At 35.2% G+C, this 25,868-nt stretch overlaps 1 protein-coding gene across 1 annotated transcript in view; it reads left to right on the top strand.

Moving 5' to 3' along the window:
• LOC110446964 overlaps positions 1–18,211 on the top strand; it is a 30,876-nt gene extending 12,665 nt beyond the window's left edge. Inside the window, exons 5-23 of the mRNA XM_021492311.1 lie at positions 2,569–2,808; positions 3,338–3,430; positions 3,657–3,752; positions 4,128–4,226; positions 4,716–4,778; positions 6,275–6,367; positions 8,206–8,304; positions 8,816–8,908; positions 9,231–9,353; positions 9,819–9,932; positions 10,246–10,353; positions 10,989–11,057; positions 11,284–11,367; positions 12,550–12,621; positions 13,580–13,666; positions 14,761–14,862; positions 15,872–15,985; positions 16,660–16,755; positions 17,299–18,211. Coding sequence (XP_021347986.1) covers positions 2,569–2,808; positions 3,338–3,430; positions 3,657–3,752; positions 4,128–4,226; positions 4,716–4,778; positions 6,275–6,367; positions 8,206–8,304; positions 8,816–8,908; positions 9,231–9,353; positions 9,819–9,932; positions 10,246–10,353; positions 10,989–11,057; positions 11,284–11,367; positions 12,550–12,621; positions 13,580–13,666; positions 14,761–14,862; positions 15,872–15,985; positions 16,660–16,755; positions 17,299–17,376 — 1,923 coding nt within the window. The 3' untranslated portion in view covers positions 17,377–18,211. The remainder of the gene's footprint in view (positions 1–2,568; positions 2,809–3,337; positions 3,431–3,656; positions 3,753–4,127; positions 4,227–4,715; positions 4,779–6,274; positions 6,368–8,205; positions 8,305–8,815; positions 8,909–9,230; positions 9,354–9,818; positions 9,933–10,245; positions 10,354–10,988; positions 11,058–11,283; positions 11,368–12,549; positions 12,622–13,579; positions 13,667–14,760; positions 14,863–15,871; positions 15,986–16,659; positions 16,756–17,298) is intronic.
• Positions 18,212–25,868: the final 7,657 nt, after the last annotated feature.

The following is a 25,868-nucleotide window of genomic DNA, read 5'->3' as shown; positions in this document are numbered from 1 at the left end:
ATATAGTGAGCATATACCTACGGTTAAAGAGGATATAGTGAGCATATACCTACGGTTATAGAGGATAGGGTGAATATATGCATGCAACTATGGATAGAGGAGATATATTGAGTACTTAACATATATGTACTTATTGGTAAAGACTATCGGGGCAAAAAATGCACCTAAAGTATTTCAAAAATGCGTACTATAAAATGACTATTTTTCGCTATATCCAATTAGTTTATCATGATATGAAAAATATTTTGGTCAAATATATTTGACTTTAAGTATGTAATTGGTTGAAATGTATCTCATTAATACATACCTTTATAAACTAGATTACATTGATTGTATATTTTCCGATCTAGAATCGTATGTACACTTCGCTGTGTTACAGTTCATCGGTCGCCATACTGATACAGACCCCGTGAACCTCGCAATAAAGCAAAGGGAGGCGAAGATCGCTATATATCTAGGGGAGAAGGCGTTCTCCCCAGACAGAGTTCACCAGGTCAGTACATAGTGATAAGATCACAATATATCTAGTGTAGAAGGCGTTCTCCACAAACAGAGTTTACCTGGTCAGTAAATAGGGAGAAGATCGCTATATATCTGGTGGAGAAGGCGTTCTCCACACACAGAGTATACCAGGTCAGTACATAGAGAGAAGATCGCTATATATTTAATCGAGATGGCGGTCTTCACAGACAGCGTTTACGAGGTCAGTACATAGGGAGAAAATCGCTATATATCTAGTGTAGAAGGCGTTCTCCACAAACAGAGTTTACCTGGTCAGTAAATAGGGAGAATATCGCTATATATCTAGTGGAGAGGGCGTTCTACACAGACAGAGTTTGCCTGGTCAGTACATAGCGAGAAGAGCGCTTTATATCGAGTGGAGAAGGCGTTCTCCACGGACAGAGTTTACCAGGTTAGTACATAGGGAGAAGATCGCGATATATCTAGTGGAGAAGGGGTTCTCTATAGACAGAGATTACCAGGTCAGTACATAGTGATAAGATCACAATATATCTAGTGGAGAAGGGGTTCTCTATAGACAGAGTTTACCTGGTCAGTAAATAGGGAGAATATCGCTATATATCTAGTGGATAAGGCGTTCTCCACAGTCAGAGTTTACCAGGTCATTACATAGGGAGAAGATCACAATATATCTAGTGTAGAAGGCGTTCTCCACACACAGAGTATACCAGGTCAGTACATAGAGAGAAGATCGCTATATATCTGGTGGAGAAGGCGTTCTCGACAGACAGAGTTTACCACGGTTATAGATATTAGGGTGAATATATAGAGGATAGGGTGGGCATTTACCTACGGTTATAGATATAAGGGTGAATATATAGAGGATAGGGTGGGCATTTACCTACGGTTATAGATATTAAGGTGAATATATAGAATATAGGGTGAGCATATACCTACGGTTATAGAGGATAGGGTGAATATATGCATGCAACTATGGATAGAGGAGATATATTGAGTACTTAACATATATGTACTTATTGGTAAAGACTATCGGGGCAAAAAATGCACCTAAAGTATTTCAAAAATGCGTACTATAAAATGACTATTTTTCGCTATATCCAATTAGTTTATCATGATATGAAAAATATTTTGGTCAAATATATTTGACTTTAAGTATGTAATTGGTTGAAATGTATCTCATTAATACATACCTTTATAAACTAGATTACATTGATTGTATTTTTTCGATCTAGAATGGTATGTACACTTCGCTGTGTTACAGTTCATCGGTCGCCATACGGATACAGACCCCGTGAACCTCGCAATAAAGCAAAGGGAGGCGAAGATCGCTATATATCTGGTGGAGAAGGCGTTCTCGACAGACAGAGTTTACCAGGTTAGTACATAGCGAGAAGAGCGCTTTATATCGAGTGGAGAAGGCGTTCTTCATAGACAGAGTTTACCTGGTCAGTAAATAGGGAGAATATCGCTATATATCTAGTGAAGAAGGCGTTCTCCATAGACAGAGTTTACCTGGTCAGTACATAGCGAGAAGAGCGCTTTATATCGAGTGGAGAAGGCGTTCTTCACAGACAGAGTTTACCAGGCAAGTACATAGCGAGAAGAGCGCTTTATATCGAGTGGAGAAGGCGTTCTCCACAGACAGAGTTTACCAGGTAAGTACATAGCGAGAAGATCGCTTTATATCTAGTGGAGAAGGCGTTCTCTATAGACAGAGTTTACCAGGTTAGTACATAGGGAGAAGATCGCTATATATCTAGTGGAGAAGGCGTTCTCCATAGACAGAGTTTACCAGGTCAGTATATAGTGAGACGATCACTATAGATCTAGTGGAGAAGGCGTTCTCCACAGACAGAGTTTACCTGGTCAGTACATAGGGAGAAGATCGCTATATATCTATTGGAGAATGCGTTCTCCATAGACAGAGTTTACCAGGTCAGTATATAGGGAGACGATCACTATAGATCTAGTGGAGAAGGCGTTCTCCACAGACAGAGTCTACGAGGTCAGGCAGGCGAAGTTATGTTGGGAATTTGTTGATAAACACACATTTGATAGCTTGCTTCTCTCTTTTTATTTCGACAGTGGCCAGATAGGAGCTGTGACCAGTGGTGCTACTACGAACACGGTCCGGACAAGTGTAAGGCCGAATTCACAGCGGTTGACCATTCCGAGAAAGAAAACCTATACAAACTCACAAAGCGAATCAAGGAAATAAGTCAAGGTCAGAGACATCCGGGGGACGGTCTCGTTATCTCGACAGTACAGCACCACATGGTGGGTCAACAACCTATGGAGGAGTCGAAATCTCCCAGATATGAAAGGGTATGTTTAGTTCCTGTTTAGTCATCCAGAACAACTAGGCAAGACAATATCATGATTATGACAGGTGACAGAGAAAAATGTTTTCATGGTTCCGGTTATCAGACTATTCTTAAAAGAACATACTGTTTAAACCAATATTTCATTTATTGAATGTACGTGTTGTCTGCGCTTCCAATTATGTTTTCTTGCTATCCCAATATTCATAGTCCGTTCCAAATGTCCAGTTTGACTACTCGAATTGTTCGGAAAAGCCCTGTTAAAAATAGCGCCGATAACGTCACGTGACGGTTTTGAAACGAGGCAATCACCGAACCCCAAACAAAATGTTGGTCGGACAGGTAGAAACCCCTATAATTATTTTTATATTGTACATTTTAATGAATAAATAGAAGCAAAATTCGACCGTCATTTTCCTTAAGGAGATTCACGTGATATGTTTATGTAGAAGTGTGAAAAAAAGGCAAAAGAAATATGCTTCATCATGATGTCGCTTTAATGTACAATAACGTCATCTCCTTTCACAATTCAGCCAATGCCAGCATATGAGACGAAAAGTAGAAAAACGGCAGCTGATGAGGCCCGAGAAAAAATTCAAAAATATGGAAGAAAATATGTTGATACGGTTTGTATTCCTCTATTGTAATGCATGTATTATTATTTTCTATATGTCTGAATATCATTTATTTAAAATTTAAAATATATTATTTAAGACTGGTTCTTTAGGCTCATGAGTGATTTATTTCTATTGTGGTTTACTCACGTGAGAATGTGTCGTTTCAAGTTTATGTTTAATGTGTGCATGGTAGCAGACGAAGGATCCTTTATTGGTAATGTTTCTTTGTTTTCAGAACGGAAATACTCTTCTACACTTAAATATACGAAAGCCCCAGGTCTACACATATGTGTTTGCAAACGGGGGTGTTCCGGTCAACATACAGAACAAGGTAATATAGGCTAAAGAGCCACAATGTTTCAAAATGATATAGATATATTTCAATTGCAGTTATGTTAACAGCTTTAAATCAAACATATCCTAGGAAATGCGATAATAGTAGATTTTCAATAAAGTAAAAATAGAAAGTATGATATCTTACATCGTCAATACACAAAAACAGCAATATGTTCTGAGGATATATCAAAACGATGTTTATCATAAATCTTCAAAGGAGAATCTACGGATGGAAATCAGCTACCAATTACCATTTGATTTCAGATAGATTTCATAATACAGTTGCAAATGAGAATTCTACGAACTGTTTTAGGCATTAAAATGAAATGAAATGGGAGAAAATACAAATTGCGTTTATTTGTGTTTCTAGGGAGGTGACTCGGCATTACACCTTGCTGTTCGTGAAGGACTTTACGAAACAGCGGAAGCTTTGGTACAGTGTAGCGCGGACATAGCACTGCGGAACTTTGTACGTATACGTGTGTAGATAATCTAACATCATTCTCAGTGTCCGATACTTTGAAGGAGAAAGATTATAAGACTCTTTCATGCCCACGGGTGTAGGATAGGGAGATTCCAATCGAGGGTTTTTCAAATGATGTTCCATCTTTTGATGTCATTGTTAAGTCTATCAAGTAATGTCTAAGAGAAAACATAATGAATCTGTAATTGTTTTGCAGAAATTACTGACAAGATGAACACTATCTGGAAATGTTATGTTATTTAGATGGTATAACCAAGAAACTACCCATACTCTATTATTACTGACTTTTATGCAGTAATCCTTTCAATTTTTCAATGTAGGTCAACTGCTAAAAGTCTGAATTAATACATACTTTACGGTAGTTATTCAATTGAATCAATGATATTAAAATATATTTGAATATTATTATTTTTAAGTTTTAATTGTCGTGTCTTTCCTAATTGTTATGTTTTATTCTGTTTGTTTTCCATTTAGATGGGTCAAACCCCTATTGATGAAGCAGAAGGTCCAATTAAAAAAATGTTGGAGAAATTCCAGGTAAACGTAAACCATTTCTCCGGAGGAAATACTTCTGACATTCTTTGTAATCATGAAGTAGATTATTTTAGGTTATCATTACTTTTTATATTGGAGTGTTAAAAAACTTAACCTTTTATACTAATTCAGGTTTATGCAATCTTTCATCAAGAATAACTGAAAAGATCAAGTAAAAATAAAACAAAATTCATTAATTGAAATATGTTACATCATAATATACTCTGTTGAACCTACGTTTAAAAAGATTTATAACATTGACGGATCATATGAGTTCAAATCCTGTCAAATACGTATATTGTGTGTTTGAAGACTATGTTGATAGTTAATGAGTACTGATTTACTTCTGTAGCCTGGCTTTCTCGGTGTCGTGTTGCGCGGGAAAACACGCCCTTTAGAACAATTCAGAAAGTTCTGGTGTAGTACCGAGGTCCTTCCCATTAAGGTATTGCTATCGTTAACGAGGCCTGTTGGCTTGACTAGCAGTACTGACGTAGCTAATATAGCAGATGTGTTTAAACTGTGCCGTGAAATGCTGTGATAACGTATTTCTGATTTGTTAGAGTAGATCACTTTATTGATCACTGTCGTCCTGTCCACCAGGTCTGTTATCACCGCTGATCACTATCCTGACCCCGTCTGTTAGAGAACTTCACTACTCATCCATGTCCTTATACCTACATTCAAACATCAAATTTAGTGTTTAAATCCCTCCTCTTGCTTTGTCTTATTTTGAATGGTAAAAAATAAATTCGTCACCCTAAAAGGAGATAACATATGTGACGTACTATTTATTCCATTCCAAATTAAAATGAATCTGAAAAGAAATAAAAAAAAATAAAACAGTTTGGTCCTTATACATACAATGGAAAATCTGCATGCAGTTTACGCGATTGATACTCCGCTTGTGATGTGAAGAGTTGCCTTTGAAATAAGTGTGACCAGTGCTAGTGGTCGACCTAATTGTTGATGTGTTTTGTGATATTTATTTCATGTGCTTTGAATAAGATGTATTGGGGGAAAAAATGGTCAACTTCACCTTTCATTATCTGTATGCTAAATTATAATTTAAACGATAAGTTTTCAAATCACATGAAATAAATGTCTTGTGTTTGTCGTTTGTCTAGGATAACACATTTTAATTCTAATGTGACGACAGTTTTGATAGAAAAGGGACCACTAGATGTGTTTTTGTATAGAAAACGGAATGACAACCAAAACGTCAAACTTTATTGACTATGGTACCACTTTCATAGAAAAAAGAGAATACGAAAATATTTGAACTTGGAATCAATTATCAAAATCTAGTCAAGCAAAACTGTTTTTTTACTCCAGATACATGTACCCAAACAAATTGCGAAATCAGCATTTGTATTTAAATATTTTAAGAAAAAGAACGTTGTCAAAGAAACGGAGACAATTTGGTTGTCATTCCTCCTCCATAAGAGGTTTTTCGTGGTAGGCCTGAGTAGTATAGATAAGTTGTTTTTGTTCTCTAGCCAGGCGTAGTGGAAGCCATGTGTGGAAACTATCGACATTTTGAAAGAATTCTCAGAATTCTCGCGTGGGCCAGTCTGAGTAGCAAAGTCAAGGTTTGTAATCTGTCAAAAGTATATCCTTCCTTTCATAAACTATAGAATAGCAAGTTTATATCACTGTCATCATTATGATGTTTTTGCAATGAAACAAACACGTTCACTTCTGTTATGAAATCTGCATATCACTTCTTTACATGGTTATTGATCAAATGAGCAAGTGGGTCGTTTTTATTCTTAATTTGCCTTTTTACATAATATTTACCATTATAAATCATCTAACAGATGAGTTTCCTGAATCGCGGCAAATCAAAGGTTGGTAATAATTGAAATTTAATGTTATAAACATATATTGTACATGTAAATGACTCGTGCTATTAGATATTTTATAACACACTGTGTTGTAAATGGTCAATAGCACTAATGAAAATATATAATAGAGTTATATACAGTACGTGTTTGTATCATTCACCACAATCTGTTATGTGTCTACGGTACAAATGCTAGCTGCTTAATGTCTAATGGTCCAGGAAAAACATTTAAATTCGTTGATACACAATGTAAATGGTCGAGGCCAGTGAAGATATATATGAAAAGCGGACGTTTAACTATTAACATTATTCCGGTATACTCATTAAATCCAAAAAAAGCACACACAACATAACAGCCATGTTTCTAAATGTTAGGCATACTTTATAAGTAAGAAAACAGTAATTAACATGCAAACTACATTTTAATGGCGTACGTGTATGCTAATAGAAAACCTGATATAGATTTATGTAAGATTCTGATTCCTTAATATGTTTTCGTGTTCGTGGCGTTACGTGTGAACTCTGTGTAGTAACATACTAACTGGATTTGACTTACGTAACTACACTTACTGTATAACGAGGTTAACTTTGAGGTGGAAATGGAAAATGGACATAACCTGTCATTTTTATTATTTTAGAAGAAAAGAAGAATTTCAATTAAGATAATAATATAAAGAAGTATTTACTGTTTTGGTTAATGGATAATGTTTCAAAGAGATACGTGTGAATATTTTGTTTGAGCTAATAGTTTGGTTAATGGCTAAGTCTGCCCTGTGCATATATTTTTCTAGAAAACAAAATAGCAAGCAGATTATCACATATCGCTCCTTTGTTGGCAGTTTGTAGACAATATTCTTCTACGTTTTTCTTGTAACGACAGTTTTATTGGCCCATTGCCTTGTAAAAATAGCAAATAACAAAACGTGCGTCCAATAATTACAAACATGTGGAACTGAGATAAACGTGTTTGCATGTGAATCAAGGATTTTTTTATGTTTTGAAATTTCTGGTTAATTTACTGTTCTATTTATTTTTTTAAATGATAGACAGTATGATTCATTAAGTAAAATACTCATTATTCTGATGTCCACTGCAATGTGAAAATCATACAAAATTTTCGATTAGCTATAAAAGAAAATAGAAATAATCATGAAGTTTGAATAAAATTGAAGAACTCTGATGGAATGTTTTGCATGGATTCGAAATTTTATACTTGACAACAACTTTGGTTTTCGTTCTTAGTCATTTATTTTGTTCAATATTTTACCTTCTCCTGACAGTTATATATTTTATAAGTAACCAACTTATTAATGAATTGATGAATATGGATGAATACTTGTTTCAAAACAAATATTGTTAATGCTGGCATAGTTTGCAAATGACACCGATTATCTTTTTCTAATTTTGTAATTATTAATCTTAAATATGTTTTGAATAGTACTGTTCTAAGTAAATTCGTTTTAGAAGTGTGAAGAAAAACATATGCCTTCATATTCAGAATATAATAGTTGATTTTTATTATCTGTATTCGATATTGAACATAGTCCGTTGATGTAATTAAACGAACCCTTTAATTGCCGACAGGAAGAGAAGACATTGATGGAGCTAGCAATAATGAGGTCTGAGGAGGATCCTCAGGTTCAAAATTGTGTGAGAATCCTCAAAGGCTATCGGACAAGCAGTGTAAGTGAAGCTAACAAACTAGGTGTTTTATCGACATAACTTGTATCTGGAGAAGTACTTGTCATCGTAGCTTGACCATCTGCAATCATTGTTATAAACACACGAGGGCCCGTATTTATGAAACCGTTGTCATGCTCAATCATGAACTCCGTGCTCAAACCAACTTTCATGTAACTCGCTTAAATCACATCAAACAATCAAAACGTCAAATGCAAACATGGAAAACGATATTTGGCTTTAAGTCTCATCTATTTTTTTCCCATATCATTGACAAAATTAGATTTTTATTATAAATTTATAAAAGAAACAATAAATTAGGCTTGAGAACAAAATCTATGCTGGAGCATGTGAACAGTTTCATTCATACAGGCCAAGGAATCACAAGGTGAAATCGTTTGGTTTGTTATAATAATTCCGTTTGGAAGTATTACTAAGTGTCAACAAACTGTGTACCAACTTTGGCGTATTGCGTTTTGACTTTTGTAATTAATAAGCATGTCTATGATTTCAGAGGCTCATACATGCTGTGTTGTGCGAGAACATGGACTTGGCCCGGGATATCATAGAAAAAGAAAAGGATTGGAAGACAAATATCCGGTTCATGGTCAGCAGTTTTCAATTACATAATGCATGTATGAAAATCCCTGAATAGGTTCAATTAATATTTTTATGAATAGATGAACATGATTATTTTTTATTCAAAGGTTTTGTGTAGCAGAGTGGACATTGCTTATTAAAAGAAGTATACTTTTACAATTTCAAGTTTTTAAATATATGATTAAGTCGGTACAAATTTTTTGAGAATAGTTTATACTATGTTGTCATATTTTTTTCAAATTTGATAATAATTTAATACTGCATGATTTTAAATATTATGTACAACATATGATAATTTATGTATTTAATGAATATTAATATATCGACAGGACCGTACTGGGAAAACACTGCTGTCACACGCAGTAGAGGCTAACAATATTGACCTTGTCCGACTGTTGGTTGACAGGGGAGGGGCCAAGGTCAACGCTATCAGGGTCAGAGAGAGTGGGATGGTAAGTGTAATGTTTAATAGGATTACTTAAGTATAATGCATGAAATGGAATGTCTCGATGCACAGCTTTGACAAAACAAATCAACTTACTCAAAGTGACAATACATTTATTTTTGTTTGTAGAAATATTGTAGACAAAAGATGATGTGTTTAAAAGAAAAGTGCATTTTAGTTGAATATAAGCGAACAAGCAAAATAAGGGGAGATCAAAATACAAAGTCATATTTCATGTATGGGATTTTTGAAAAGGAAATCACAGTTATTATATCTAATATACAGGTGTATGTTTCCTAGATCATATACAAGATTATGTAAATAAAGGTAGAATCTGAAAGACATATAATGTGACTTGTTACATATTATATGTTTGTCACACCCATAATATTGTTTTTGTTCTTGTTGAGTATATATAACAAAACAAACATTGTTATAGCTAAAAGTCATGTCTGTGTGTATATATTACCAGGTTGAGGAGACCGTTCCTTTATTCCACAAGTGCTTAAAAGCTGGATTAAACCCAGAGATTGCCAAATTTCTCAACGCAAGAATGGATATTAAGGAACGGTTAGAAAAGGACAAGGTATGACTAAATGAGAGACCATTACTAATTTTTGAGGACCTTCATTTTTGTTTTTTTCCCTGAAATGAGTTAGAAATTTCTATTAAATTCAAGCTGTTTTGTACACTAAAATATTAGTAATTCCTATTTTACAAAGCGTTTGTTCATCCATCTATTATCAAAGATGTAATTTGAAAAACAGGTTATTGTCATTTTCTATACCGCTGAGAAACCATTGTACATTAATGACTGTAACTGAAGTTGCATATGTGGTGTGTGTTCTTATGGCATTTTAATTGTCGTCAGCATAAAGGGATCATGCTTTGTTATACAGAATGGTAACACCGCGGTGCTACGGGCAATAGAGGAGGACGTGTCACCCAAACTTGTCCACTGGCTAATAGACACTAGCAGCGGCAGCTGTCTCGTGGAAAGGAATAAGGTAAAACAGTTTACCTCTCTCTACACTCTTCTTCCTAAAGTAGCGAAATTCATAATTATATCTTTAATATTCAACTCGGCTTTTGATGTTTCGAAATTCTGAATAGTTCTTTAACATTTCAAAAGAACCTTATTTTGACGACTGCTTTAGTAAATTCAGCTTTGAATAACATTCTATTTATGTAGATAACGAATCAAAGTACTTGAGCTGACTTTTCGTAATAGGTTACAGGATATTGAATATGAACTGTAAAATGATTAACACAGAATAATCCAACTGGGATTCGATATTGATCTGATTATGTAACGAATAAAAGAGTTGGGAGACATCATACAAAAATCAGCCAACGCATATTATTTCATTTAACTGCGAAAATATAGGGTTTTAGGTTAAACAAATTGTGTTTTTAAAGCATGTGAAATAAAGTATTAACTTCTGATGTCCCAACAAAAGCATCTCTTGTCTCACCAATAGGCGATGGCAGATGGAGTAACTGTTCACGATATCCAATCACTTTACAAAGAACAGAGAAGCGTGAAAGTGACAAAAAATCAAAGAATAAGTGAAATATCACATATCTAGTGTATTGCTAACGATTCCAGGGCCTTAACATGAATTGTACCTCATCATTTTAGGATGGCCTTACACCAAGAGAACTCGCGCTTGCTCAGAAAAACGACCCCATCGTAAAGGTTATAGATCGTGTACGTATCAAAGTGTTTGTTCTCTTTGATTATATAGAACAATATTAAAAAGAAAAATATAAGTTGTGAAATGGATTGTCATTTGTAAAATACTTTCTTATATATATAAGACTAATGTTTACTACATTAAAAGATTAATCAAAAATAATATTTTTCAATCATTTTACTCATTTTCACTTTTTAATTCGTATTTTTCATTATTATTTCAATGTCTTTCATTCTACAGTACATATCGCAAAAGCCAACAAACATACCAAAATATGCATCTCATTTGTGCCATGAACGAGATACCCTTGATGTAGTAGACGAGGTAAGATCAGTAGTCAAGGTAACGGATAAACGTCACAGGTACAGTCGCATCACGCATCGTCATATTAGTAACGAATTTAACAAGATTTTCAAAATAAATTTCGTTCTTCCTGTACCTATCTGTAAAAACTAGACAAATTGTCTGACTGAAAATGGTATTTTTTATTATATATCAAAACATGTAAAATTAAAGGGGGTTTGACAAGTCAAATAATTTATGTAGACTGTAATTCTAACGTATAACAACAGTATACAAATGTTTCATTGGTACTGGCATGGGGGAACAGTCAAATCGTTGACCCGAGGCAGCAGGGAAGACCTAGGGAACTGTTGCCCAAGGCCGAAAGCGGAGGGCAACAGTTCCTTAGGTCTTCCCTGCTAACGAGGGTCAAGGATTTGACTTTTCCCCCAGTACCAATGAAACAAATGATTTATTACCTGACTCTCTATTCAAGAAACTTCCTGAATTGTGCGAGTTAGGAGATTTAATTCTAAGTAAAACTCGTTCAGGTCTTCATTACTGCAGGTTTCGTCAATCATAACACCTTTCTCTGCACAATATTTATCCAAAAATATTCACAGCTCCCTAAATGTCGTTTTATTGTACTAAGAGAGTCACTATTTTCCATAAGCAGTTCCAAATCTTGCTCAGAAACATCCTCAAATCTGCCGTTATTCGCCACTTTCACCAGAGAACAACAAACAAATCTGTATCCAAAAGACGCTTGAGTGGTGCCGCCGACGGGGAAATTGTCTGCGCACGATTGTTGCGCATGCAACAGTTAGTGTGCAACAGTCGACTGTTGCACCCTGACATTATTTTACGGGCTTTTAGTCTTTTCCAGGGATTTTTATTTTATTAAAACAGTCAAAAATACTTCATATACACTTAAATAGAGAGTCAGGTAATAACAGTAAATGTTTCACTGTTACGGTGGATAAATATAAAAATCATCCCACATCTTCCTTTTCTACAATGCATTTGGAAATAAAAATAGATTGTAACATTGGGCAAATATATTTGTTTTGTTTAAGCCATATTTATATCCAGATAGTAAATACACTTAAACCAGGTAATTCGTTAAATATTTATAGTGGGGGACGTGTACAATAGACTCAGTAAAGTGTTGTGTGTAGAGAAATTTGACGTTCGAACACTAATTTTCATTTATTTCATTATCAGACCACTGGAAAAACGTTGGGAGAAATGGTACAGGAAGAAAAAAAGATTAAGCTTAAGTTCCAAAAATTCGAGGTAAGTAAATCTAGAGTTATCTGTCAAATAGAACTCGGGGTGTGTGAGATACTTATCATAATCTAGTATAGGAATTTACAATATATAAAAGGTCGCGACTGCCTATTCACATGTGTCAACTGATTTTGCTATAGAAAGGTATGCTCATAATTATGCCAAAAATGGTTGAAAAACCTTTGGTGTACGTAATATGAAACTATTATGGTTTTACTACTTATACGAAGAATGTCGTATTGCATTATATCTCCTCCCCTCGACAAAGTTTAACGGTGTGTCGAGTGGGGTTTATGGTATACCAGAGTTAGAATTTCCTTTCGGCCATCCGTGCCTAGTTTTACAAATGCTATTCACGAACGTCTTCAGTAGTTTTCTTCCATTTCACGAAACTGCACAGATATGGCCAACACACTCTCAAATTGTGCATTTACGATTAATATTTTGATCCGGCCATTATTAAAGGAGTTATTCCCCCTTTCTGATATCCTTATAAAGATTTTGTCTGAGGTAGTCCTACTGACCTGCTCGACCGATATATATGAATGTTTGAACACATCATCAGTACCCTACATAAGAGTTATATCACTTTTCTGTTTTCCGTTTATAACTTTTGTCCAAATTACTGCAATTTCAATCTTAACCGACATTTATGGTGCTTCGTTGACATTAACTATTACCTAGTTAGATATGCGCTTGTGATCTATTTTTGATTTGCATTCTTTTTAGTTATATGCCTCTTACTGATTCCCAATTATAATCAACATTGAAACTTAGTACTAAACTTTCCTTTGTAAAATGTTTTTTCTTCAATGGTATTTAATTAGTCTTTGGCTTTTAGTTCTGGTAAAGAACTGATTTTAATGTAATTTTAGATATGAATCAGAAATAATTAGAATATTTATCATTAAACGTGCTTCTCTATTATATGTACTAATTTCTGTTTTTTTAAATTTCATTTCAGGCGGATGCAGAAAAAATATCTAGCGCAGCGGCTAATGGTGATCTAGATGAATTAAAAAACCTGTATACTGCCAATTATGTGGACAGGGTAATACGTGATTTATTGACAAAATTTTCATCTATGTAACAACAAAATACAGCATGCTGCATCACATGTACAACAAACTAACACAGTCAGAAATTTGTTGATCTCACCTAGTTGTTTATCGGAAAAATATGCCAGTAACTACCAATTTTCATACGAATTAAGCATAATGTGTTCCTAATAGTAATTGAGGTGGGTTTTTTTTTTATTAAAGGGAAACAAAAGCGACCAAAACAAAAGCTGCTGCTTTCATTGCAATATTTGTGATCTTTATCTTTCTTTCTACTTCTAACTACATTTTACTTCCTATCGCCGTACTTGGCAATACCTCACGTTTGGCTTTAATGTTGAACGTTCGTCCAGACGAGGAAGGCAACAGGTTCTAGAAGGCAATGGGTTCTGTCCCCAGGCCGGGACATACCAAATTCCTTAATAATGGTATTTGTTATTCCCTGCATAACGTTCAGCATTTTGGGCAATGGCAACAACTGGTTCACCCGTTGTCAGTATAATGTGACCGGGTGACCGGGCGGAACCCTGCCTCCTGCATACACACACGCAAGCACGCATACACAACACACATTGGGGCACGTCCTTAAATGACCTTAGCGGTTATTAGGACGTTAAACAAACTAAAACCAAACCAAATCTAGATCGAGGAACCATCTCATATTAAGAATATATATGTAATTAATGGATTGTGCTGATATTTTCCATTAGTATGGAGGAAATTGTGCTGGATTTTGAGGTAGAATTTTTCATAATAAAAACAGCTCGATATCGGGTGTAATTCCTGGTTTCGTCTGCGATACCCAGTTAATACCAGTCCGGAAATTTTAACTGTTGTTAATATTGTATTGTCTAAAAAAAAGTGATAATCCCTTTTCTCTTGAGAAATATTAATGACCGTAAAACCTTTTTCTCTTCAACGTGGTTTTCTCCAGTAGAAAGGGCAAGTGACGACTTATGTTGGTAAACAAAATATGTTAGATTTGTTGCTACCTTTGAAATAATATATCATACAGAAACTCTTGTTCCGGCAAATGAGGCTAGATGACAAGTCAAATGAAATATTGGAATACATTGTTATTTTTCAGAATGGTTATACCGTCCTCACGAGAGCCATCGTATTTCACAAGTACGATATCTGTAAGCATCTGTGCACTGTTCGACCGGAACTCAGGTCTATTCCTGATAACGTAAGTATAGTGTTGGTCTTGTGAACTGTACCGCTACAACAACAGGTCGTCATAATTTGTTTGGGTCGAAGTTGTCCATATAAGTTTCGTGGTTGTTTTACAAAGGTCGTGATGGCAACGCCTTTGTTTGGTGGAGTATGTTTCCTGTAAACCGTACGGTTAAATAACTTGAAGATAATTTGCAGTATTTTTGGGTAACTCTTGATACATGTTAATATATTGTAATGGCAATAACATCATATAGCAGCTCATATGTAGACAGAACCGCCATTGAAAGGATAGCAACAGAGAAGCTAAGAAAAGAAACGCGCGTGCTGCTATTCCGTCTTTGCGTATTGCAGAGTTATATTCTCTTGTGAGCAGGTATTGATTGTTACGTCATTGGTTTGTGAGAGTAACGTCATCAATTTTTGAGAAAACGACGTAATTTCCTCACACAAACCAATGACGTAAAAATAAATACCTGCTCACAAGGGAAGACAACTCTGCAATATGCAAAGACGGAATTGAACAGCAGATCATTGTTGGTATTAAAACGACGATACGAAAAAACACGATCCTGACATTCTTGCAATTCAATGAGTTATGCTCTTTAAACCTTAAGTTTTTAGTGAAGATATGAAATATCAAGCGCTGAACATTTTGGATTACTGCATCTTACGATCATACGATCATGCAGCAGTACAACTATATAAAATATGTCTTTATATTGTTCTTCATATTTCGTTTCAAATAAAGCTGAAAGTCGTCCCCTTAAGTCTCGTTTATAGGCAAACTCCTGACATTAACCCGACGTTCAATGCAAAATTCAATTAATATGAAATGTCAATTTAAGTGTGCGAAGATTGTTTCGCATTGATTTGATTTTGATAAATCTGGGACATATACGCATGATTTATAATTGTATACTGGGTTAATCAGTGGACATACCTTCCTGTCCATATCGTCTGCATGCTGGAATTGAGATCACCATTTATAAGTTTAATATTTTGCATTATTTTACTTCCAGATGAACAGATACCCTCTCCATTATGCCTATTCTCTTCCTGCTAATGTCTGCATGAAATATGTGTGTCTGCTGCTGGAGAAAAACCCCGAGTCTATCGAGAGCAAAGTCGACATGGTGCGTTTACATAATACTATATATATAGGAACAGAAGCTAATGCTACAACACGTCTAATGCATGAATAACTTGTACATTTTAGGAAATTTGGATATTAAGAACCCTTTATAAAATTTATATGCATTTCATTCGTTAAGAAGATAATTTCGACATTTTTTTTAAGAACTCATTTGGAAATGCGTCGTGTTCTCTGTAAATGTATCAAAAATTATAACTAAGGGACATTTCGGGTTAAGTAGAAAATGATGAGACAATATTTGATATGCACTTAATATAGCACTATTCTATTTTATATATTCACTGATGCAGTTATCTCTGTAATGCCTTGATTTTCGACATTTAATGTGTTCAGGAGTCTTGTTTAGTTTTGCATGTTTTTGTTTTTATCTGACATTAATTCTCCCATTGTCCAATTCCGTCTTTGCGTATTACAGAGTTATCTTCTCTTGAGAGCAGTTATTGATTGTTACGTCATTTGTTTGTGAGAATAACTTCATCAATTTTTGAGAAAACGACGTAATTTTCTCACACAAACCAATGACGTAACAATCAATCCCTGCTCTCAAGAGAAGATAACTCTGCAATACGCAAAGACGGAATATAGACTAGTATCTTTATTCACCTTGCATCAACATCGATACCGGTCCATTATTTCTGTACTTGTCAATTCCAGATGGGGCGGTGCGCAGCCGAGTACAAGGACCTCCGAGAGACTGTAGAAATACAAACAATGTTGTACGACGCCATGACCCTGGATGTCTTGGGCAAGGTCAGCTTAGAAACATTATCTTCAATTCCTAACATTAAAAATAAACAAACAAATAATATCATTTTATGTACGGGCGTGTTGATGAGCACACAAGTGTAGACGAGTTCCAAAGCCGCTTTGTATGTTTGTGTTTTATTGTAAATCATAATCATCAAACGTCTTTCTTTCCCAATGAATTTTATTTACCAGCTTGAGTTAGTAAACTTCACAATTCTCAGTACAATTTTAATAGAACCACTAAGGCTTAGAAATCACATGATATATCAATTGAAAATATTTCTCCATTTAAAACAGTAAAAAAGGAAATTTTACCATAACTTTCCAGTCAATTATTTTGCTTGTCATGAAAATCTGTCTTTGATCAGGAAAAATGTCCATCAGATTTCCTTGTTTCCCTATCGACTCAGTACAGCAAGTAAAGACGTCAGGATTGTGAATATTGAAACAGATGTGAGATGTTACTTTTTTCTGGAAATTTTCAACCATTTTAGTCCATATGTACTAATATCGTGCTTTATTGCAATCTCTTATTAACCTATACAGAGAGGGCCGCCATTGGGATCGTGGCCAGAGGGAGCCAAAAGAACACCACCTGACAGGCACGTCATTGGACACTCATAACGAGGCAATAACTAAACGTCATTGGACAACGAGCACACTTAAAAGCTTTTCATGGGACGTCATTAACATGTCAGTCGACATGCGCAATGAGAATTAGATTCGTTACCGTTACACCAATCTTCCCTGGTCCAGTCCTTGTGTTACCCTCCACTGTTATAAAACGTAGACCAGTGTGAGGAATCCTCGAGAGTAGTGACATGTACTGGACGACAGCATAATCAACTCAAATTTGGACATGCGTAGTGGATATTTTTGCCATTAGGTGTTTAGGAAAAAACTAAAAATATGAGTTAAAACACCTTGAGGTAGTCGCGATGGAACGTGTATTTCATACATAATCAACTCGTTCCTAAGGGACATCGGCAAAACGTTTGTATTCACGACCAGTACCTGTACAGCATAGAGCAAAGTCTGTGGAACAGGAATAAGGATGAAATGAGGACATTTTTGAACCCGACTTAATTAAAGATAATGGAGGTTAAGCAGTGCAAACAAGGATTAAGCGTTGTGTTTCGCTTTTGGTGAAAGTGTGAAAACACACAAAGCTGAAAGCTCTTTACAAACAGATGTATCCACGTTATCGAAGGAATCGGCCATCACTCGTCGTAAATACCAAACAGGACCGTTTTCTTTTTCTTTTGTTGAAGTAATTTGTTATACTTCTGCAAGCTAAAAATCACAACTACATTTGTCGGTTGACAGACTGATAAATAAATGTGTGCTGTTTATGTAGACTCAAAAAAAAAAAGAAGTGATATTCTCTTTCTGTGATATTTAGTATTTGCTCAACAGTATTTATTTCCTTGTAACAAAAATAAATTTTCATTATAAAGTATCGCAGCTGTTGTTTTTACTTTCAGATTATAGGTACATTCACCCGTATCACTGAACTCCCGTTGCAAACAGTTACTGTACAATTTCTTGTTCCTTCTTCGTATGGGGCAGGTACTGGCCGTAGGTCGAGAGCTCCGGCTTTCCTCCACCACCAAAATCAAAAGTTTCCTTTCGGCTGCTTTAGATACTGCAGAAATAATCATTATGCAAAAAGGGAAATAAATCCTTTCTTGCTTTAACTTCGTTTGTCTCTCTGTCGGTTTTGGTCCTCTCGGCAAAGTCTTCCTGCTGACTGGAAACGTGTTTGACTGGAGAACCAGACGCGCTGAATGGCTACAGACGCCCCATGTACTTGAGAGCCTTATAAATTGTTTTAACAACATTATTTGTGAATGCAAAAAAAAAAATTGAAAGCTCTTTACAAACATGTTTCGACGTTATAGGAGGAATAGAGCATCCGCTTGACGTGAATACTAATCAGGGGCGTGACATTGGAAAATGTAACGTTTTATTTTATATGCATGCTGCAAACACTAATAGCTACCCATGTCAAATGCCAGGTGCGTCGCTGTTAGTGGCAAAGATTGTTTTTCGATGACTTCAAAGATGTATTTTTTTCTAAAAAAGTGTATAAATCATAAACAGTGGCTTGTTTCCAGTTGAATCTACCAGGCTAAAGCCGTTTCATTATGGGAATTTTACCGAGTTTTGAAGCAATTTTTGTGCATCAGCACAAATGATTAATGTTTTTCAACGAGTTTAATTTTTCAACTGAACATCGAAGAGAGAAAAGTTACAGGGTTCACAAATAATTGAAAGAAAAAGAAGAAAAAATTCACTTAAATGAAAAATATTATGCCGAGAAGTAAGTCACTACCAGAGATCTCAATGTGATGACGTGATATAACTTGGTTTTATATATATTTACATGGTGTCATCGATGAAGCAGAAAACGCTTACCCTTCCGGAACACGTGGTCTTATTCTTCAAGCTCAAGCATTCCATAATGTGTTCATATTTTGCTCTAATTTTATCGATTTTGAGTTCGAATTATGGTTTTGTTAGCACTTCGGTATTCTCCGGTTTTTTGAAAATATATACATGTAAGAAACATCGAATTCGAAATTATAATGGTTATATTTGGTAATATTATATAATTGCAGACTATTGAAGAGATAATTATGTCATGCGCAACACAAAGAGTTTCAACCATTTTAACTGGTTGAAACCAAGAGAAAACTACAAACACAGATTGAAACCGAGGCTGACCTTATTTGGCACGTGCATATTGAGGGGCCAAGATTTACCTGCCCAAACCTAAAAAGGCAGACTTTTTCTACACAAAACTTGGTCAATTCGCACATATTTAGGACATGTTATAAACTTTACAATGGTCAAAGAAGCACACTAAATTCTAGATATATTGCTGTTTATTTTCCAATAAACTCTGAAACTGCATTTTACGCTTTGCATATTTGGTTGACCCATTTCCTGTCAACGTCATTCATTTATCACGGAATGTTTCGGTGCCATTTCAATCAGGATACGCAAAAACAGACTGAATGTTGGATATCATTGTCGGAGAAAATCATATTTCTGACAGAAAAACACAAAACAAAAACACAAGAAAATTTCATCATTCATTTTCATTGTACAACAAAAATGACATGGGGACAAAACACACAAAACATTTGTTCAACATCGATGAAATTTAAGTACACGTATTAAGCAATGACAAAATCACGTATTAGCAATGATAAATGAGAGAGAGAGAAAAACCTCTAGTTCATCTTTGGTTCACAAGATTCATCATACCACATGGCACATTTTACAGAAAATCAAAACTTGTACAACATGACTTGTTATATACGTTGATAATAAGACCCTGACAATGTCCAAGTTATAGAAACATTAATTAACTGTTCGCACCATACTGGCAAACTATATATACCAACTCATTTACCCCTGAAATATCATAATGAACTATTCCAACCTTTTAATTGGCAGAGTTCAAATGTGTCTTCAGGGGTGATTGAGTTAAACATAAGAATGTCAAACCTCCTTCAGATGAAGAATAGATGAAACAACCAAATGAGCTGTTTTGATGAAGATGTGCAGTGTTCATTCTTTCATTTCATCAAAATAATGTTTATGTTCATGAAGAATTGCTCCTCAAATATAAATAGCAAGCACAGCCAAATTGGTCTTTTAACCCTCTCAAGTCTGGCATCATGCATGGTAATCAAATCAAAACAATTTAAGACTTGTTGGCTGTGTTGATAAACGATATATCTGAATTCTTCATTTAACGACTGATTTTAATACATGTAGCCATAAAAGTGCTGCAAGTTTGAAACATTACTATTAACTCATTCACCTCTGAAATTTCATAATGAACTATTCCAACCTTTGAATTGGAAGGGTTCAAATGTGTCCTCAGGGGTGAATGAGTTAAAGCATTGCTGACTCCAGTTTGAGATATGATAAATGAGAATTGATGAATCTAGCTGTTGGTCTATACAAACCATGGTTCTATTTACTCTCTGGGAGGTTTGATCAGGCAAAACAATCTTTAAAAGAAATTTCAATCTCCTCTAACATGTGGTTCCACAAGATTTCCAACCCAGGTAACCTTGGTATATCTGGTTCCACCTTTTAACAAAACTGGTTACTCTGTAAGATATATACAGAAGCTTCAAGAATTGATTGGGTTCAATGTATATGTGACTACCATAAGAGTAAATATTGCAGTTAACTCATTCACCCCTTAAGACACATTTGAACTCTTCCAATTCAAAGGATGGAATAGTTCATGATGAAATTTCAGGGGTGAATGAGTTAACTATATGTATAGAAAGAGGCCAGTGTTTTTAGTCCACCAAAACTGACCATAATCACAGATTTTGAAATTCCAATTTGTCAAACCAGTAATTATGATACGTTTTATTGGACCACAAATAATAAACATATCCATCAATGTTATGATTTGTTTCAATTTCGTGTTCAACTTAATTATTTGATAAACAATTGCTGATGTATAACAGTTTGAGGTGTTTATTGTTTCTAGTTAACAAGTGAAAAGTGAGTCTAGGGACCCTTTTGGTCTGGATTATGAAAAGGTTCATGTAACACAACCAAAAAGTGTTTCTATGTGACGTTTCGCTGACTAGTACGGTAGGTACTCTATCACCTTCATCAGAAAAATGATCAGTGAAGCGTATGTACACAGCTACTGTTTATTTAATACTTTGGTCTGACTTTACTGTTGACACTATTTCTGTGACAACAGTTTTAAAAGATATGCAAATTAGCAATAAAATAGCAAACATTTTAATGTTAAAAATACTGATGATTCTTAAAAAAACATTATTTACTGGAATCAATTTGTGAAGTATTATTTAAAAGCTTGTTAAAACTGGAGGACTCAAAGAGTCTCCTCTTTACCCTTCCACCACAATGGACTCATCCAGATCAACGCATAGTAAAGTTTACTTAAGTTATAGGGGTGAAAGGGTTAACTCGAAACATGTCATCTGGTCCTGACCAACATAGTGTTGATTTCTGTTACACAGGACACCAGGTTTTATTCAAACATCAATATTAAATTGATCTGTAATCACAACCAACATTCTGACCTGGATTATTGCAATAACAAAATTAAGCTACACATATCTCAGTACTTAATACATCAGAGATGCCATATAAGAAAAATAAATGACATCTGGAGAAAAGGTCAACTTCTTATCAAAGAAATAATAACAGCTGTATCACCACATACTGGCATACGATACTACAAGACCATCTATGGTACTGTGTATAAGATAGGAAGCATGCAGAACCAGTGCTTAACTTCACTGAATAGGTTAATTTAGCAAGAACTATATATATATGTGTGTGAACGTTCATATGATCACTGTTATGTAATAATAATAATAATTTGAGGTTCTTATATACAGCTTTACCACAACCTAGTCTGTAAGTCGTCTCAAAGTGGTTCACAAATTATTATCCATGGTTATAGGGCCTTTGCAACCAGCCAATAACTTTCTCAACTCCCTGCAGGGGAGCATACAGCCGGTGCTGCCATTTCAGGACTCACAGCTAGCATTCAACAATTCAAGCACTGCCCAACCATGTACTCATTTACAGCTGAGTAGACTGGAACATGCGGAGTTAAGTATCTTGTTCAAAGATACAACACAGTGACGTGACTTGAACCTACAACCTTTCGGTCACTAGCCCTAGCGTCCTACCACTAGACTACAGTGCCTCCTAAACTTAAAAGTTATTACCAAGACAGTTCAGACATACTGCCAGCTTGGTCACTGGTGACATCAGTACAGGGAGACTAAGCGAGAGTAAGACAAGTGAATGAAGCCATCCAGGTTAGAAAACAGAGACCAGGGGCTTACCTAGCTACTAAGCCTGGTTTACTTTGCCTTGCTCACCGCTGTATGAACAAGGGGAAGTAACTCCTGCTACACTAACTTCACCAGTGACCAAGATGCCAGAATGTCAGTAAAACTGTCCAGGTATGAACTTATGGACATTCACACATACTGAAGTGATAAACTTATACATGTCTAAAGCAACCTACTTGTTCCCTAATAAGTAATTTACACAGGTATGAGGATCATTGTAAAAACAAGCTCTAAGCTCTTCCTGAAACTCAGGGTAATATTTTTGGTAATGAAACCTACCCATTTAATTCTAAGTTAAGACAAGCAAACCTGAGCCACATTATAACTATTGTGTTATTTATGTACAGAGAATATCCAACCAGTGGTGGTTGATTGAGGGACTTCATTCCCAAGTCTGTAAGCTCCAGTATGATCTTTTGTTCGGGTTTTTAGTCCTTAATTAACAGCTATTGTCATTTAAGGACGTGCCAGGTTTTTGTGGCGGAGGAAAGCTGGAGTACACAGGGAAAACCATGTCCTATGGCCAGGACCTGCAAGTGCCCCACGCAGGCCACGACCCCACGACCCAGTGGTTGAGGGCTAGTTGTAGCAGAATGTCAGATGCCTTAACCACTTGACCACCGCGGCCCTGGCTTCAGTATGAATTAGCTCACTTGAATGGATAAAACTTATAATCGATTCAGTTGAATATTGTAATTCTCCCACAAGTGATGTTATTTCACACTAAAGCTTTTATCCAAACTAAATAACCCGTGGACCGAGAGCGATGAAGCTACAGACTTATAGGATATGTATAGGTACAGGATAAGCAGTATAGTGACCTACTTGTGACAGAGTATGAGGGAATGACAGGATCTGAAAGGCTTCGAAAGAATAGAATGGACGGAGAGGCTTTTTAACAAATATGCAAAGAAGTACAAAAATATTTTCAGATTAATATTTAATCTCGTACCCCACCCCCCAGCCTTACAAACTGTACAAACTTATTTACTGACAATACACAACTTTGTCAATGACAAATCACAACAGAAGCAGTAATGTACATGTCTGCTTGTTAAATAAAATCTTAATAAATATAGTTCACATTTAAATACATTAACAAAATGGGAAAATTATTAAAACTTCTCATATCAAATTAGAATACCTTGTAACCAGTATCCATCACATGGTGACAAAATGGCATGCTGACTTTGGTGGGTTGGAATAGAATTAATTTTATGAGAAATCGGTGACTTATTTCAAGATGTGATGATGAATTAAAATGAAGTATATTCTACATTAAGGTTAAATGCTACCTTACACATTATGCCTTTGATTTGTGTTAGAGTTATCTCCCTTATACAACAATTACTTATTAAAAGGGTTTAATGGGTTCAAGACAGAGTCATTAAAATATAAATATCTGTCAATGTCTTAAAAACACTTTGGAATAAAACTTTCTGTCTTTTCTCTTCCAGATACTTTCTGTTGTCACCAAGGATAAATTAACAGTACTCTGGATGCCTATGAAATAAACTCATTAATTTCCCTTTTAAAAAGTCATTAAGCATCTGAGTTTATAATTCAAAATTAACATGATTTATTAATGAGCTCTTTTGAATTACATCATCAATGTGTAATTACTCTTTATGAAGGATACTTATATAAATATATAATAGTGCAGAACTTTTTCAAATTGGAGGTACACATCATAGTAGGATATATAGTACACCTCCTTAAGTCTGTCTCCACTTTAAAGTACATTAGTATCCTTTCTTATGTCTCCATGTTAAAGTAAGGTAGCATACCCCCTCAAGTCATCATGTTGAGGTAAAATATCTTCTTAAGTTTCCATGTTAAAAAGAGGTAGGATACCTCCTTAAGTATCCATGTTAAATAAAGGCAGCATACCTCCTTAACTTTTTCACCCCTGAAATTTGATAATGAACTTTTCCAACCTATAAATTGGAGGAATTCAAATGTGTCTTCAGGGGTTAATGAGTTAAGGTAGCATACCTCCTTAAGTCTCCATGTTAAATTAAGGTAGCATATATACTTCCTGAGGTCTCCATGTTAAAGTAAGGTACTTTATGTTTCAGTATGGTAGCGTAAATTTGTAAGTCTCCATGTCACAGTAAGGTATGCGTAACATTTATCTTGAATAATGCACAACAGTCAGCAAGTTAGGTAGCACACATCTTTAACAATACAACACCTACATTAGAACACAAACTTATCTAAGATGATTTAAAGCCAAGGTGGTATTCAAACATCACTTTCCCTGCTTCTGTAAGCTTTATATTTATATAAAGCCACAACAGCTCTACATAAAAAAAAAATCAAATTAAGACAATTTGAATGTGTAGGGCAAGATATTTTTTATATACAATAGAAATTGTATATAAAAAAAGGAAGTTTTGTTCATTTTAACCGATTGGGGTGTTTAAGGGTTTGATGAAATTAAGACTTAATGCCTTGCAGACATGTAAAGAAACTGTTTTCAAATTATGAATAAATATGATTTTGAATACACAATGTTATTAAAGAAATACAAAATTTAATCTAACAGGCTTTAAAATAACTCTATAAAAATGTTGTTTCGTAAAACAGGCATTTGATACCATGTTACTTATGAAATATTGAAAATTCATTTAAACAAATGAAAGACATGATTTAAAAACACAGATCAAACGACTGTGGCGATTCTGCAGTTAGTGTCACAAAAATAATATCAGTGAAAAATAGGAAATCTTTCATTTGATAAATAAAATTCTATTCTACTTGTCCTACTCCTGCCAGGAGTCTGAGATTTGTAACTCTAATAAAACACTAACCTTTGATCTAGCATACGAATATCTGTGTATTTTAACTCAGTCATCCCTGAAGACACATTTGAACTCTTCCAGTTCAATGGTTGGAAGAGTCCATTATGAAATTTCAGGGGACAATGAGTTAAAGTACCTGTACTGGAATTATATAAGAGATTACTATACTGTGACCAGCGCTGTTACTGTGTCACGCTTGAGTGGTTTTACGTGGACTTCGCTACCAACTAGTTTGTTTACCCAGCAGACGATCTGTGTGCAGCTAAATCTATCATCATTTATACACAGTCCGCTCCTACAGTCTGAACTACAAACAACACAAGCCTACGTACTTCACAAATCCATTGCATCGATCTTGCCTGCTACCATCATCCAATAAGACTGAAGTACCATATAAAGCATGTCTACCATAGTCGTCCAATCAGCTCTAGAG

Source organism: Mizuhopecten yessoensis, unplaced genomic scaffold (genome assembly GCF_002113885.1).
Source record: "Mizuhopecten yessoensis strain PY_sf001 unplaced genomic scaffold, ASM211388v2 scaffold3091, whole genome shotgun sequence".
NCBI classification, from domain to species: Eukaryota; Metazoa; Mollusca; class Bivalvia; order Pectinida; family Pectinidae; genus Mizuhopecten; species Mizuhopecten yessoensis.
The sequence above is the reverse complement of the archived record's forward strand: the minus strand, read 5'-3'. Positions and strand labels throughout refer to the sequence as shown.